Source organism: Poecilia mexicana, unplaced genomic scaffold (assembly GCF_051168715.1).
Source record: "Poecilia mexicana isolate PSO_F unplaced genomic scaffold, ASM5116871v1 scaffold_10, whole genome shotgun sequence".
Lineage (NCBI taxonomy): Eukaryota > Metazoa > Chordata > Actinopteri > Cyprinodontiformes > Poeciliidae > Poecilia > Poecilia mexicana.
Window position 1 is genome coordinate 22,637,183 of NW_028263379.1, and position 16,885 is coordinate 22,654,067.

The window sequence follows — 16,885 nt, forward strand, 5'->3', positions numbered from 1 at the left end:
AACGAGAAGTTTACATGGAAAGCGCTTTTCACGGACATGGAATCACAAAGCCCTGAACGAGGAAAAACCTTATCAAACACAAAGCACTCAACCAAAATTCGGACTTTGTCATATAATACTCTGAATGTCAGCGCGAGAAATGTAAAACAAATTCTTTAACAGGTGGGAGTAGAAACATGGTGCTCCTTCCCTGTATGTTACGAGGCCCCGTTTACACAACAGAAGAGTTTTGTTGCGTTTGTAGGGTGCATTTACACGAAACCACTGAATGTTTTCTCTGACAGCAGCACAGATTGAAAACGGGTTCCAGAGTGCGATGTTTCTGAAACAACGTTTTCCGTTGTCGTGTAAACAGAGAAAACGGATCTTTTCTTCCAGAGAATCCCCGGCTCATGCATAGTATGACGCAAAACATAGCTGTTTCCTACAATCCACAGAAGAAGAAGAAACTACTCATAATGCTGGTGTTACTGTTTCCCCATCAGATACGGTTCCCTCAGCGTCTCTTCACCGCCCAAATACAGCTCTGCTTGTTCAGAGCTTATCCAGAGAACTACGGACCAGCCCCGGCTACAGACGAGTTTAACAGGGGGCTATCGACTTATTTTGGGGGGGCAAAATGAGTCTACGTAGCTGAACATAGACATATTTATTTATTTATTTATTTAGATAAATAAATAAATAAATTTATCACAAAACAGGCACGAGGGTCGTAGCACTCATGTTATGTTTAAAGGCGGCTCGGAAAAAAGCTAAACAAAAAAAACGATAACGCCGTGTTAATGTGTTATAGCTGTTGTTTTATTATAACTGTTTATATAGAAGTTATAACAAAAGTATTGCTGAAAAACTCATTTTACTCATATCTAGTATAGCCTATATTATAATTCTTTCGATATAAAATAACGTAAAAATCGATGAAGATTATCAGATTATTCATTGTTAAGCTATACCCCAAATAATTTAGGGTTCTAATAGAATGACTCTATACGAGTATCAGCCTTAAGAACGAACTGAGGGCAAAATTAACCCGTAACGACTGAACGTCTGCTTCGGAGCTCCGCCCCTCGGGATGACGCAGTGAAGCCCAGTGATCAGTCACGTCTGCTTGAGTTGAAGGAACCAAAAACAGAAGAGTTTTTATGAAAGCAAGGAAAAGGAAACTCTCAGTTTATCAGTATCGGTAGTTCCTCACTTCCGACACCATGTCCAGACGGGTCTACTTGGTTCACTGTAACCAAAGCTGGGAAGAGGCTGTTAGCTTGTTAGCTTAGCTTCTCAGCCTGACAGTCAACACTGTGTAGCCTGTAGCTAACCTTTCTTTTTCTCTACTGAAGGTAAGAGTTTATAAAGTCGCTTCTGTTAGCGGCGTATTTGTCTATACATAGCTGCGGATCTCTTACTAAAGCTCAAGTTGACTTAATATATTTTGTGTTGTGTTCCTGCTGGTGAAACGAAGTGACAAATAATAGGTTTAGTAACTATTGCTGTAAATGCAGCTCCTGGTTTGCTTAGTCAGGCATGTTTAGTATTATTTTAAATTTAGATTAATTAGGCTTATACGCTGGATCTAGAAAAGAGCATGCATTTTTATTGTAGAATCGACCTGTTGACGAAAGCAAAACGTCAACACAGTTCATATTTGATTTGTTTGTCCTTGTTCCTTGAGGTGAAAATTCAAGTCTTGTGTCTCAGTTCTTAGAAGTGGTTCTATATGTTAATTGCACTTTAGATAAGTCTAAAAAGATCTACTGTCCACATGATTCGCTTTAAGAAATCTCAGTAGATTTGCAGTAATGTAGAAAAAAACAGTTCTAAACCATGTAAACACAATATTTTAGATAAACTCATAATAAAGGGACCGGTATTCTGACAGCAAGCTAGGACCTTTAGAGAGAGAGAGAGAGAGAGGTTTGCTTTTATAGAGATCATTTGCAATATAGAGATCTTGAAATCTTGAAAAGATGGAAATTATATCTATTTCTTTCTGAATTTATTTTTTCAGGCAAATTAATTTACAAATTAGATAGGTTGAGGAACTAATAAAATGCAACACAGAAAATAAATAGAAAAAAACAACAAATACCTTAAGATAGATAGATAGATAGATAGATAGATAGATAGATAGATAGATAGATAGATAGATAGATAGATAGATACTTTATTCATCTTGTGCTTTATTTATTTTAGTGTAAAACATTCAAAATGTTTGCAATGAAATCTAAAATAATGGCAAGTACAAATAATATAGTGGATAAGATTTTAACATTTGTTAAAGTTGCATAATAACAAATAAAAAAAATACAACAGAAATGAAAATTAAACTATATAATTCACTAATAATGAACAATTGGTAAAGTTCAGCAAACATCATAAGTATCCCAGATTGGTTTATGTTTTTTTTTTTTTTAGATTTTCTGCATATATTTTTTATACATATACAGAGGCTTATTCTTATTGACGTTTTAATAGAACTCCAACAAGACCGTCATAGTCTTGCAATGTCCTGGTTTTATCTCTCATCTTGAGAAAACAATCTCCTCAGCTCTACCTTTTCTTTTTTTTTTTCTGGTGTATTCTTGTTTTGACATTTAAATCTTTCCTCTCCTTCTGTGCTTTTAGGTAAAGCAGTCATGACGCAAAAGATAAACCTGTGCTCGGTTTCCCTCAGAGTTGAGGGAATGACCTGTGGCTCTTGTGTTCAGTCCATAGAGCAGCGGATTGGGTCTCTGCATGGAGTGATACATATAAAGGTAACGGCTGATTTTATACTTTCTGTTGTTCTGCATTTTATGCTCCATCGTGACTCGCTGACCTTTACATTTTGATGAGTTCTGCATTTATTTCCACTGCAAAAACAAGATTGGTCTTTTAATGTCTTGACTGTGTAACTCTTGAGCAGAGAATCTTCTTGTTAACTTAGATATAAATTTATGTGGGTTTTATTCTCTTCATGGTAGAACTGGATCGTTTGGTACAGCTCTGTTTAGGGAGCAGCTTGTCTGATTTCCATCCAGCCATATTAGACAGCTTAATTGAAGTAGTGGTGGTCTGCTGTTTTGTTTATTGTATGTTAACCCCTCAGGCTAAGGCTGAATGAGAAGATAATGTAATACCGTGTTCCCAATAATTCCCTGCCCTTTGCAGGACTGCGACAACAGGTCGATATATCCTCTGCCCCCACAGGAAATTATTGTGGGTAACAGAATTTAGTGCCGGGATTATATGTTTATAAGTGATCTGAGTAAAGTGAATTGTCTTTCATTTTTCTCTTGGAAGAACAATGTGTATTTTTCTTTGTTCCATAATTTTAAGAAAAAGTTACTACTAAAGCAGCTGGAAACTGCTTACTTCTTTTTTTTTTTACTTATGGTTGAATCAGGTGACGCCTTCTGAGCATCACATGTCTCCTTCTTGCTTAAGAAGGCGACCTGAGGGTCATCATGCTGACTGAACATGCCAGACGCTTACCAAAGGCCGTGAACAAAGGCTGTAAAATGCCATTAAATTAGAGCTGCAGTGACTTAATATGGCCATATAACAATATTATGTAAACGATCATTGTACTAACTTCAGTGTTAAGTTGCCTTAATAAGCGCATACACAGCCACTGTTTCCTGTGTTGCAAACGCAAATGTCTAGATGCTTTAATTGGTATTTTATGTAGTATGCCAACACGTAGTGGTGACTCCATAATTAAGTGGAAGGAATTTTGGTTTTCATACTGTTTTGTAAGCAGAAATCTTAAAAGTGTGGCAGACATCTCTATTGAGCCCCCTGTGAGTCAAATCGTTGTTGAATAAGTTGCTACCCCAGTTGCAGCAGCAGATTTTTTTGAGGGGGAATGTTTTCCTACTGCTTTGGAAATCTCGAGACTGCAATTATTCCCTAGTAACCATCGCAAAGCAGTTCTGTATATAGCGCCAATTCACAATCACAATGCACTTTACAAGACAAAGTAATCCAGTTTGTAATTGAATATTTACTTACATGTCATATCAGAGCTAATTAAAACACAGTGCAGTATATACCAATTGGTAAAATATTAAAAAAAAGACATAATTGATAAATGAAGTCACTGAACATCTGTGGCTATCAGGTTGTGTGAAATCTTAGTAAAAAGAGGGCTCTTCTGTGTGACAGTAGTTGCATAACTTCTGGTGTTTTTTGCTTTCAGCTTTGTAGACCTAATTCTTTCTTCATTCATAAATTGCTCCCATTCAGTCCGATTGGATGGAGAGTGTGTCTGTACAGCAATTTTCAAATCTTGCTACAGGTTCTCTATTGGATCTAGATCTAGGCTTTGTTTGAGCTATTCGTGAATATGCTCTAAGTCACTTGTTTGTAGTTGTGGTGTGGGGCTGCTGCTCTGCATGAAGAGGAACCTCCACCCCCGCCTCCAGCCTTTTGAAGCCTCAACAGGGTTTCCTCTGTTTATGAAAATCGGTGAACAAAGTCAGTCAAAACCAGTGAAACCCAAGAGGATTAAGGCGTTAATCTTAATGTTTTATTGTAAAATAAACTAATTGCAGCTAGGATTAGAATGATATCTCTGCCTACATGGGAAAATGTTGATATCCGAAATGCACGGATCCAATATTAATAAATGTATCGGCCTCAATATTTAAAAGATCAGGTATCGCGACAATGTGGCCGATCCATAAGGGCAGATCTATTCAGTCTACGTCTAATCTTTGAGCTCTGAGTGATGTCATGCTATTATGTACCCTCTGAACAATTTGAAAGTAACCGGTTTATTATTTAGTTTAGTGAACCTATTGTTTTAGTCAGTTTACCTTTCTGATAACACTTTATTTGAAGTGGTTTGTGCAGACTGACATGACAGTGTCATGTTGACACAACACCTGTCAGGAACATGAAGGAGTTTTCATGACTGTTTACGACTGTTGCCATGATGTGTCATTTGGTAAATAATGACATTTTCAATGCAACGTTAACACTTTTAATGGACTTTTAATTCAACTTTTAGTGCAGCTTTGCACTAAAAGTGTCTTTAGTTACCAATTGACACTTTATGACAACAGTCATAAACGTTTATGAAGACTCCTGCATGTTCATGACAGTGTCATGCCACTCTTATGCACACCCTTTCAAACAAAGTGTTACCCAGTTTCTTTATTGTTTATTTTACAATGACTGTTATACTAATTGTACTGACTGAAAAAAAAAATATCTATGTTGTGTTGTTTTTACATGTTTGACCAAGCTTGTGAAGCTATTGTTGTATTTAAGTGTGCTGTACTAGTGAAGAGCCGATACTAAACCTTAGATATGTGTATCGGTATCGGAAGTAAAAAAAAAAAAAAAAAAAAAAAAAAAAAGTGGATCAGTGCATCCTCAATCAGAACAATAATTCTCCACATCATCATCCTTGTTTAACATTTTTTTCTTCCTTTTTTTATTTTCCAGGTGTCTTTGGAGAAGAAGAGTGCCACGGTTATTTTTGACTCCAGTCAACAGAGCCCTGAGTCCCTATCAGAGGCCGTCGAGGACATGGGCTTCGAGTCCAGCGTACCAGAGGGCAGCACTGCCACTCCGGTGTTTACAGACACTCAGCTGATCCCCACATCAGGACTGACACCTGCAGCCCAGCAGGAAGCTTTGGAGAAGCTGTCACAAATTCAAGGGGTGCTTGACGTCCAGGAGAGCGCACCCAGCATGAGCCTGACCGTCACCTATGTTCCTTCGCTGACCTCCGTCCAGCTGCTCAGAGAGGTGGTGGGAGGTGTCTCACCTCAGGAGAAACAAACTCCTGGCAGCCCAGTGCAGAAAGGCCTGAGCGTGTCCCAGCCGGACACCGCGGCCAGCGAAGCTGCGGTTCTGAAGCTCAGCATTGAGGGAATGACCTGCCACTCTTGCACAACCACCATTGAAGGGAAGATCGGAAAACTGAAAGGGATTAAAAAGATCAAAGGTGATGTTCTCGACAGGCTCCGAGACCTGCAGTCACGTATGACTTCCCTAACTGAGGTGCTGCGCTGCACGTCTCACGGGGCCAGGGTCAGGGCGTTATGAACCTGAGAGATTGTCTTTATGGATTTGAGAGTGACTCATGAAATCCTCTCACAAGTGTTGCAGGGAAGGAAATGTAAACAGACGGGATTATATTTACTGACATGTTTGCAGACAGATTTATGTGCCATCGTAGAAGCATGTAACACATTCAGCTGCAGCACAAAAAAGTTTAGTTTATTTTATCTGTGGCTGAACGTTATGTTTTATAACAGATTGTTCAGTTGAATTCTTTCAAATAAGTTTATATTTCAAAAACATTTCCCTTTGAAATGAATAGTAGCTGTATGCTAAATATATATATTTTTTCACCATTGATGGGGCTATTGCACTAAAAGTTTTTCTTCCACTGAATATAAGTTTTTAGATAATCTTACACAGAGCAAATAATTAAATAAGTGCTGTATAATAAGGATGGAAAATGGTTTATGACCCTTCTCATCAATTTGCCGCCCTGGTTTAAGTGTTTCGAGTTGTTCCTTCCATATTAGGTTATCTGTTGTCATTGTACAAGCACAATAAAATGGGTTGCAGTCCCATTTCTTGCAAAATAACTCACAAAAATGACAAAAATAAAATAAAACAATCCTTAAATGTAGATGATAAGCAAGACTAAAACAAAAATAAAATAAAAAAAATTAACATTGGCATAATGTTTTAGCTGTGAGAAAAAGTTTAAATTAGTATTAAAAATACTTTACCAGATAAATTACATTTAAGCATTTTGAGGCTCTTCATATTAATATTCCTTATTAAGCTGATAGGAACAAAAACATTCATATACAGAAACACTGAAAACATGTTCGATCAGGTTGTATTGCGCTGCCCCCTGGTGGACAAAATATGAAAATATAACATCGAAATCCTGTTTAGGCAACTATTAGGAAGAAGAGTAATTCCTGATATTTTACTTGAATAGAGTGATTAAAAATGGCTATTCTTAAAAAAAAAATGCGTATTGATTGTTGCTTATAAAGTCAGACAATTTTTTGTGTTCCAGTCCTGTTTGTTTTTTGTTAGTTTTTTTTAAGGCAAGGATTAAACTCCATGAAAGACTTCAAAAACGATTTAAGCTAATCAGTTTTTAAGAAATAGCCTTTGGTAAATTAAGTCTTTAATTATTTAGATTTAAACTCCAGAATATATTAAATTACAGTCATTATTCCATTGTCATAATGTGTATTGGGTTATTTTATTTGAAGGTGGATTACATTGGAAGGATTCTTACGGCCCACACCTGATATCCTTCAGATTTTAGTGACTGAGGTGTTTAAACTCACTGGAAGTGTTGGGATACGGCCATGTCGGAGAAAATTTGGATAAAAATATAATTAACATCATTGCAATAATCAAGAATACTATTGCAGTCAGTTTTACTGACATTGTGCAGGCCTTGTGTATATATTTCCTTTATCTAAACATCTGTATCTTTGCGCATCTTGTGTTTCACTCTGCTTATTAACTCACTCCTGTCCTCTCCGCAGTTGTTCTGGACTCTCAGGAAGCTACGGTCGTTTACCTGCCTTACCTCACCACCATCCAGACCATCATCGAACAGATTGGCGTGGCTGGCTTCAAAGCCTTCGTCAAATCCAAGCCCCGCCCCCTGCAGCTCTCCAACAGAGACATAGAACGTTTCATCGACTCTCAAAAAGCGACGGCTTCTTCTTCTCCGCCCGAGACGTCCGAGGAGACGGAGGTCTTCATAGACACGGCGTGCGCCAGGCTCAGGGTGAAAGGCATGCACTGCCGTTCTTGTGTGGTCAACATTCAGGACAACGTCTCCAGGCTGCCTGGCGTTTCCTCCGTGGAGGTCTCTCTGGAGAAGGAGCAGGCCTGCATCTGCTATGACCCTCTGAGGGTCACAGTGACTCAGCTGCAGCAGGCCATCGAAACTCTTCCTCCTGGAAACTTTAAGACCGAACCCCTGGACTTCTCCCACACTCTCAGTCCCGCATCCACGTCACCGGCACTCGCCGTCTCAGCACTACAGCCCAGACCTGCTGCTTCACAGCCGTGCTTCACCCAGCCGCTGGTGTCTGCTGTTCATATTCACATCGAAGGCATGACCTGCAACTCCTGTGTGCAGTCTATCGAAGGAATGATCTCCCAGAGAAAGGGGGTGAGGTCGGCTCAGGTGTCTCTGACTGACCACCAGGGAGTCTTTGAGTATGACCCTCTTCTCACCTCGCCAGAGGAGCTGAAGGAGGCCATAGAAGACATGGGCTTTGATGCATTTTTACCTGGTAAGAGTGCATGACATGTGTTAACACTCAGGGGGCTTTTTCTTCCTCTTCACTAATCTTCTGCTGCTGCTTTTTATTCACCTTGAACATTCTGACCATTGATGTATTATCAACATCGTATTTTCTCTTTTTCTGATCATTCTGCGTAAACCTGAGAGATTGTGATTAATGAAAATTCCACTAGACCAGCTCATAAATTATATATATATATATATATATATATATATATATATATATATGTATATATATATATATATATATATATATATATATATATATATATATATATATATATATATATATATATATATATATATATGACCACATTGAAGCACAGCGTGTAAAAAGGAGTGGTTTTGTTTGCACAGAAGTGTGGAGATTTGATTTTGGGAGTAATCTGTAAACTCTTTATCTCAACAACAGAAACCAATTCGCTGCAGCCTGCATCTGATCCCATACTACCGAGGTCTCCGTGTGTCCAGAAGAAGAACTTCGACAGCGAGCTCCACAGCGACACCCTGCTGGGGTCCAGTGGAGCCATGCCCTCCAAATGCTACATCCAGATCGGAGGGATGACGTGCGCCTCGTGCGTGTCAAACATCGAGCGCAACCTCAAAAACGAAGCTGGTGCGCAAAACAACAGCGGGATTCGTCCACGCGAACCTTTCTGGTGACGAATGCTACAGAGGAAATCTCAAATGTCTTTCAGGGATCTACTCCGTTCTGGTGGCTCTCATGGCGTGCAAAGCGGAGGTCCGTTACAACCCCGAGCTCACAGATCCGCTGACGATAGCCGAGTGTGTGAAGGAGCTGGGCTTCACCGCCTCCGTGATGGAGAACTACGAAGGATCCGACGGAAACCTAGAGCTGGTGGTGAGTCGGTCACAAGCGTCAGCTTTTTTGTTTCCATGTTTGGTTTTTTTCATGCAACATTCTCAGCCTGCAGAGTGACGCTTATGTGCTCATCTCTGTTTGGTTCCCCCGCCGTCCACCAGGTCAGAGGGATGACGTGTGCCTCTTGTGTTCATAAAATCGAATCAACCCTCGTCAGAGAGAAGGGGATTATGTATGCCTCCGTTGCCTTGGCGACCAACAAAGCTCATGTGAAGTACGACGCAGAAGTGATTGGACCGCGAGACATCATCAAGCTGATTGAGGTGCAGATGTGGAAAATATTTCCATTTTGCTCTCGGATGTTCGGATTATACTAATAAAGCGTAATGACTGTGAAACGACAACACCATTCGTTTTATCTAAGTTTCGCTCAACGTTATCAATGGTAAACAATAGTTTGTTTGCAGAATATGGGATTTGAGGCATCTTTAGTCAAGAGGGACCGTACAGCCAGTCACCTGGACCACAGCAAAGAGATACGACAGTGAGCATCATCCTTTTTCGTTTTCTTCAGTGGTTCCAGTTTTATAGCTACGGTTTTTTTCTCCCGTCAGTAAAATTTGTTCTTAAATTAAAATTCTCAAACTAAGATGCGTTCCCTCGTTCAGGTGGAGGAAGTCCTTCCTGGTGAGCTTGGTTTTCTGCGTGCCTGTGATGGGCATGATGATCTACATGATTTATATGGACCACAAGATGAACGCTACGCACCATCACAACGCCACGATAGAGGACCGCAACCGTTACCACTCCACCATGTTCTTGGAGAGGCAGCTGCTCCCCGGCCTCTCCATCATGAACCTCCTCTCCTTTTTGTTCTGTGTGCCTGTACAGGTGAGTTACACCGACGATTTTTAGATTTCCAGCTGGTTAATCTGACAGATTAATCTGAGTATTCTCTGTTTTTTTTGTCGTTTTGTTAATGGTCAGTTTATTGGAGGTCGTTACTTCTACATCCAAGCCTACAAAGCGCTGAAGCACAAGTCTGCCAACATGGACGTGCTCATCGTTCTGGCCACCACCATCGCGTTCAGCTACTCTCTGGTCGTCCTAATCGTTGCCATGGTGGAGAAAGCGAAAGTCAACCCCATCACATTCTTCGACACGCCTCCCATGCTCTTTGTCTTCATCTCGCTGGGACGCTGGCTGGAACAGATCGCGAAGGTCTAGTTCCCTTGTGATTGTTGTTTGAATTTGGAGAAGACCTTTTAAATTCGACAGTTTTTTTGTTGTTTTTTTTGTACAGGCGAGTAAACATTTTTTTTGTGTGTGCGTCCCTTCCAGAGCAAAACCTCTGAGGCTTTGTCCAAGCTGATGTCGTTACAAGCTACAGAAGCCACCGTGGTGAACCTCAGCAGCGACAACTGCGTCCTCAGGTTCTCGTTGTTGTCTTCGTCTGTTTGTTTACATCTTTGGATGTTTATAGATTATAGTCATATGTAAACACTGGAACAGAAAAAAAAATGCAGATTTTTGATCAATTGAATATACTAACTTGAATAACAGTCAGATTATTTGATTTTTGTTTTAGTGAGGAACAGGTGGACGTTGAGCTGGTGCAGAGAGGCGACGTGGTCAAAGTCGTGCCTGGAGGGAAGTTTCCGGTTGATGGGAGGGTCATTGAGGGACATTCGATGGCAGACGAGTCTCTTATCACAGGTTGGTTGCATTTGTGTCTGTTTGGAGTTAAGAAAGGGGTTCATAATTCCTGAGTACGGTTAAAAGCAATCATCAGAAGGTGATTGCTTTTTTTTATTTATTTTTTTTTTTTTTAGGAAAACAATTTTTACAATGCTTTCCCAATTCCCATGAAAGTACAACACTTTGTATGTTGAGTTTTGCCACAGAACTTGCAATTTGCACAAACATGTGGAAGCAAGTGTTCTGGTCAGACAAGACTAAAACTTTTAGCGCTGTGTGACGCTTCACATCACCCTGAACTGTGAAACATGGCAGATGGAGCCAGATCATCTAAAACACGCAGGGTGCACTTAAAAAACTGAAAACAGGAGAACAACCTTAAAACACCTACAACAGTTTGATCATACAATATCTGGTCTAGTCAAAGTCTTGTCCGGAATCCAACCAAGAATCCTTATGTTGAGCAATGTTCTCTCCTTTATCTGAATGAGCTTGAGCTATTTTTCAAAGAAGAATAGGCAAACCTTTAGTTTCTAAATAAAGCTGCTAAAGACAGTATCCCAAAGTGACTTGCAGTGAGTCAGTGGGATGCATATAAATCCACAGCATACATAATGTTGACAATTTTCATTCCATGCCACTATATAATGCGCTACTTTGTCTCCCCAGAATGTGTTAGTTTGTGGTTATATTGTAAAAAAAAAAAAAAAGTCAGTCAGAAAACAGAAACATGCACATATTCCTAACTTGTGCTGCATTTCTGATCAGTAGTTGCAATGTGATTCCAGGCGAGGCCATGCCGGTGACTAAAAAGCCCGGGAGCTCAGTGATCGCCGGCTCCATAAACCAGAACGGCTCTCTGCTGGTCAGCGCTACTCACGTCGGGATGGATACCACGCTGTCTCAGATTGTTAAGCTGGTGGAGGAGGCGCAGACCTCAAAGGTGAGTTCAAATCTGTGCTAAATCAACCATATTTAGGAAAAAAAAAAAAAACCTTCTGCAATTCTATTACCGGTACTTATTTTAATGTTGTTTTGCAGGCTCCTATCCAGCAGTATGCAGATAAGATCAGTGGCTACTTTGTTCCCTTCATCGTTGTAATATCGTTGCTCACACTGATTGCCTGGATCATCATTGGGTTTTTGGACTTTTCTCTGGTGGAGCATTTCTTTCCTGTGAGTTTATTGTTTGTTCACCTTAGAGTGGCAGGAAAATGTTTAGTTTTTATTTTCATAATTAAATGTAGAGAAGAGCTTTCCCACTATCTTATATATATATTTTTTTTCTTGTCCCTTCTTTCCACTGCAGGGTTATGATCGAAGCATTTCCAGGACCGAGGCAGTGATTCGGTTTGCCTTCCAGGCCTCCATAACAGTGCTGTGCATCGCCTGCCCCTGTTCTCTTGGCCTGGCAACCCCGACAGCTGTCATGGTGGGAACCGGGGTTGGAGCCCAAAATGGCATCCTGATAAAAGGAGGAGAGCCTCTAGAGATGGCTCATAAGGTGCGTTTGTTGTAAATCGATTCTCTGACGATATTCGATTTACAGATTTCCTACAGCGAGGAAAAGTCTCAAATTCCTTTGAAATACTCTCAATGACTGTATAAATATAGAAAAAGAGATAAAAAGGACTGAGAAATTGTTCAAATATTTGATTCTCCATTCATCCATTTTAGTCTGAACAAAAGTTATCAAAAGATTTATTGTAAAGTCATCTAAATGTTCCCAGTCTTACTTTTTACCCTCCTGGTCATTTCAGGTCCAGTCTGTCGTATTCGACAAGACCGGGACGATCACATACGGCGCTCCGAAGGTCGTCCAACTCAAGATGGTGGTGGAAGGGAACACGATGCCTCGCTCCCGCCTGCTGGCCATTGTGGGCACAGCAGAAAACAACAGTGAACACCCACTGGGAGCCGCTATTACCAAATACTGCAAGCAGGTTGGTTTTCTCTCTCAGATGTAACCCGTCAGCCCACGCTTCCCTTCGCTGAAATGGTTATACAACACCAAATGTTTGCGTTTCCCTGTTTTGTGGCGCGAAGGAGCTCGGTACCGAGTCTCTCGGCACCTGCGTCGACTTTCAGGCCGTGCCAGGCTGCGGCGTCCGATGTCAGGTCAGCAACACGGAGTCTCTGCTGAAGCAGGCGGACAGCGACAGCGAGGACAACAACCAGCGCAGCAGCATCCTCGTCCAGATCAGCGACACTCGGACGCCGGCCAGCTCCCACCCGCTCACAATGGATCCACAGCCTCTGAGTACGTGGAGAAGCCAAACTGTAGTGATTCACTTTTTGAAGGCCGAGTTTAACAGAATTTATATAATATTTCCTGCAGGTTTGGTTCAGACAGCCGTCTACGTTGTCCTGATCGGGAACAGGGAATGGATGAGAAGAAACTGCCTTCAGGTCAGACCAGACATCGATGAAGCCATGATAGAGCATGAGCGCAGAGGACGCACTGCTGTGCTGGTCGCTGTGGACAGTGAGTGATTGTTCAGCTATAAATACGCTCTCTTTAAAAAAAAACAAAAAAAAACAAAACAGTAACTTGTAAAAATGTACTTTTTGCTTGTAGACGAGCTGTGTGCAATGGTAGCCATAGCCGACACTGTGAAACCTGAGGCGGAGCTAGCCGTCCACACGCTGACAAACATGGGTCTGGAGGTGGTGCTGATGACCGGAGACAACAGTAAGACAGCGCGCGCCATCGCCTCCCAGGTGAGGAAGGAAGAACAGGAAAACATTCGTACCTCTTGAACTTTTCTCCATTTTCTCACATTGTCACCAAAAACTTTAACGTACTTGAAGCATAATTGTGAAATGGAAGGAAAAGAATACAGGATGCAAATACACTTGCAAGTCTCTCTGTCAGCCTTCCACATCTGGATCCTGAAATTTGTGTTCTTTGGAGTCTCGCTCAAGCTCAGATTGAAAGGAGAAGAAGTGCCCCTCTTCTTTACAGGCTGGATTTATGGAGTGCAGCCCTCATGGTTATCCTGTCAGCTGTGGATCTCTGCAGCGCCTCTTGGCTGCTGCTCTGATTATTGCTCTCCTTGCTTCCTCCTTCTTTTTTAATGGATGACCATGTGTTTGTTGGTTTCTAGTTGGTTTGTTGTTGCCGCAAAATTTGAAAAAGTTAAACAGGTATGAATACTTTTGCGAGCCACATCTGGTTGCACCTCTTTATTAATATTATTTTTTTTTTTACTATTTCCCTAAAGGTGGGCATCAGGAAAGTGTTTGCCGAGGTGCTGCCCTCCCACAAGGTGGCCAAAGTGGAGCAGCTGCAACAGGCCGGAAAGAGAGTTGCTATGGTGGGAGACGGGGTTAACGACTCGCCCGCTCTGGCAATGGCTGACGTCGGCATCGCCATAGGGACCGGGACAGATGTTGCCATCGAGGCAGCAGATGTGGTGTTGATCAGGGTAAGAGCTGGAAATCGTCAAGTTGTTGAATCACATAGGGAATACAAAACATTGTTGGTCAAGTTATTAAATATTTTAAATGTTGCTAAATTCAAGAACATCTTAACATTTTGAGCTTTCTGTTATCACACGGGGTTTTTCAACTTTTTGTAAAGAGTGAACTTTTATTGTTGGCATTTTCAGTTTTAAACATCAGATCTGCTCTCTGCTCGCAGAACGACCTGCTGGACGTCGTCGGCAGCATCGACCTCTCCAAGAAGACGGTCAAGAGGATCAGGATCAACTTCGTCTTTGCTCTGATCTACAACCTGATTGGCATTCCTATCGCTGCTGGTAGGCACTGTGAAATATCCGAAAGGTTTATCTGGATTCCTGTTCGGAAAACTGTGGGATTTTCCAAGTCGGACAAAGTGTGAAAAGTAATGGAAAGGTGTTTGAATTTCAAAGACTGATGCATTTCCTGTTGGAACTATTTGTCCACCCAAATAAATGGTTTAAGAACCATTACCTTGTGAAAAAGAAATCTTTCTCAAGCTTTTGTGGAAAAGTTTGGAATTTTTTCATAAAAATTGCATAAATTTCGATCTGAAAATGAAACAGGAACCCTGGTTTGTTTGTTTTTCTATCATGACTCGTGTCACTTAAATCATTTTCAAGCCTGTCGGTACCAAGACTCTGTTTCTCCTCCAGGTGTGTTCCTGCCCATCGGCCTGGTGCTACAGCCATGGATGGGTTCTGCTGCTATGGCGCTGTCTTCTGTGTCTGTGGTCCTGTCCTCCCTTCTGCTTAAGTGGTAATGAGATATTTTTGGCTCGTGTTCTCCCGTTTGTTTTTTGTTCTTGTTGTTTTGTTGTCCCTCACCGCTCTCTTTGTGTGTCGTCGCTCAGCTACACGAAGCCCAGCGCCGAGACGCTAGAAGCCAAACTCGGCGGCAGCAGGCGGCAGGGCAGCCTGTCTGACGTCAGCGTTCACATCGGCATGGGCGAGCTGCGCCGTCCCTCCCCCAAACTCAGCCTGCTGGACCGCATCGTGAACTACAGCCGGGCCTCCATCAACTCGCTGCGCTCCGACAAACACTCGCTCAACAGCTTGGTGCTGAGCGAGCCCGATAAACACTCGCTGCTGGTGGGGGGGCCGCTGTGCGAGGAGGAGATCTGCTGAGTGCGTGCGTCCCAGGCGGCCTGCTTAGACAGACACTGCAGTTATTAGAGGCTGAACTGCGCTGAGATCAAAAGGTTTCTTTTGAAAACCGGTCCATCCATACTTGAAGTTAGCTCACAAGACCTTTTGTTCTTCTTAGCTCAACCAGCTGATCCCATATTCTCTTGGAGAGAGACCGTCTGTGGCGGGCCAGAAAGATGATCTTCCTTTGCCTTTACAATCTTCGAGATCGACCCAAAGACATTTAAACTGTGGTGCCCCTGGACACTACAAAGGAGGAAAATTTGAACTCTGTTGTGTGATTATTCTTCTATTTATATCATCATTATTTATCTACTTTTTGTCATTGTATCCTCTTATGTGAAGAATGAAGTTGAGTCCAAATGCCAAGTTTGATTTTTAATAATCACATAATGATAACTCTAACTAAGCAGCCTTGAAACAAGCAGAAAGTCGATCGCAGGGGAGCGAGCTGTAAACGTTACCCAAGTGCCAGCTGAAACGCTACCTTTGCAAAGTCCAACACATTCCAAAGATGGCGACCTTCACCCGTTTTCTTGGACTTTATGTCCACAATGTGTGAGCAAAGGTTACATGTTTATAGTCGGCACGCGCTGAAGGATCTGGGGTTTTTTGTTTTGCACCTTTCCGTCAATGTGAAAGTGAATGTGTTTATGCTCGTTTATAACTGAGCAGAAGTTGTTACGCGAGTCACTTTGTGCTTGGATTGCTCCAGTTGCCTGCTGCAGACATGCCTGGCCTCACAAAGGCCAAACACTAAACGTGTTCACATCCTGCTTCTGGTTACAACTCATAAAGTACAGTGTTACTGTTTTCTACGGATTTATGTACTACCAATCTGTCACTTTTTTGCTTTTGTGATGGATTCATGTTAGAGCACTTGATGAACGAAACGTCGTTCGTCCCGCAGCATCGGTGGTTTCCAATCGAGTCGACCAAACAGGTAAAACTCACTAAGTACCTTGTTTTACTGAACCACTTGGTACACTCAAATGAGATTAGAAGGGTCTCATTTTGCAGACCATAAAAACTTTCATGTTTGTTTTTGCAGTATTTTATTTGCAGTTATCTGGTAAAATCTGTAGAAAGTTGCTCAGTTACACTTTATTTTTGTATTGCTTTCTTCCTTCCTAAGCTAAAGAGCCACCAGGTTCATCCAGCAATGCTGTTTTCTTCTGCAGACCACTCTTGAATTTATTTGTGGGTCCATTTATGCCAATCTGTTGTATTTGTGCAATCTTTTTGTGAAAATGTTCATAAGGTTTGAGGTTTGTTTGCAGTCTGCCCATTTATCCTCTGTGGTTCTTCCAAACATTGTGCCTTTGAATAAAACGCTTTTGTAACGCAGCCCTGTTGTGTATCTCAGTAAAAATACTCAAAGAAAAGTTAAGCTATGAAAGTAATTCAAAATAATAGTTTAAATTTATGTTGTATCAATTCATTATACACAGTAAGAAGTTTATT

General features: G+C 41.4%; 1 protein-coding gene across 1 annotated transcript; it reads left to right on the top strand.

Moving 5' to 3' along the window:
- The first annotated feature begins 1,061 nt into the window (after positions 1-1,061).
- Positions 1,062-16,768, top strand: atp7a (ATPase copper transporting alpha). Its single transcript, XM_015000087.2, has 23 exons — positions 1,062-1,337; positions 2,623-2,753; positions 5,431-5,935; positions 7,518-8,279; positions 8,703-8,906; positions 8,989-9,152; positions 9,275-9,436; positions 9,581-9,657; positions 9,782-10,004; positions 10,101-10,334; positions 10,455-10,546; positions 10,702-10,829; positions 11,600-11,754; positions 11,853-11,987; positions 12,121-12,315; positions 12,572-12,754; positions 12,858-13,071; positions 13,150-13,296; positions 13,390-13,532; positions 14,036-14,239; positions 14,455-14,572; positions 14,930-15,032; positions 15,127-16,768. Exons 2-23 carry the CDS (start codon positions 2,634-2,636, stop codon positions 15,398-15,400), a joined length of 4,542 nt encoding a protein of 1,513 aa, XP_014855573.2. The 5' UTR covers positions 1,062-1,337; positions 2,623-2,633; the 3' UTR covers positions 15,401-16,768.
- Positions 16,769-16,885: the final 117 nt, after the last annotated feature.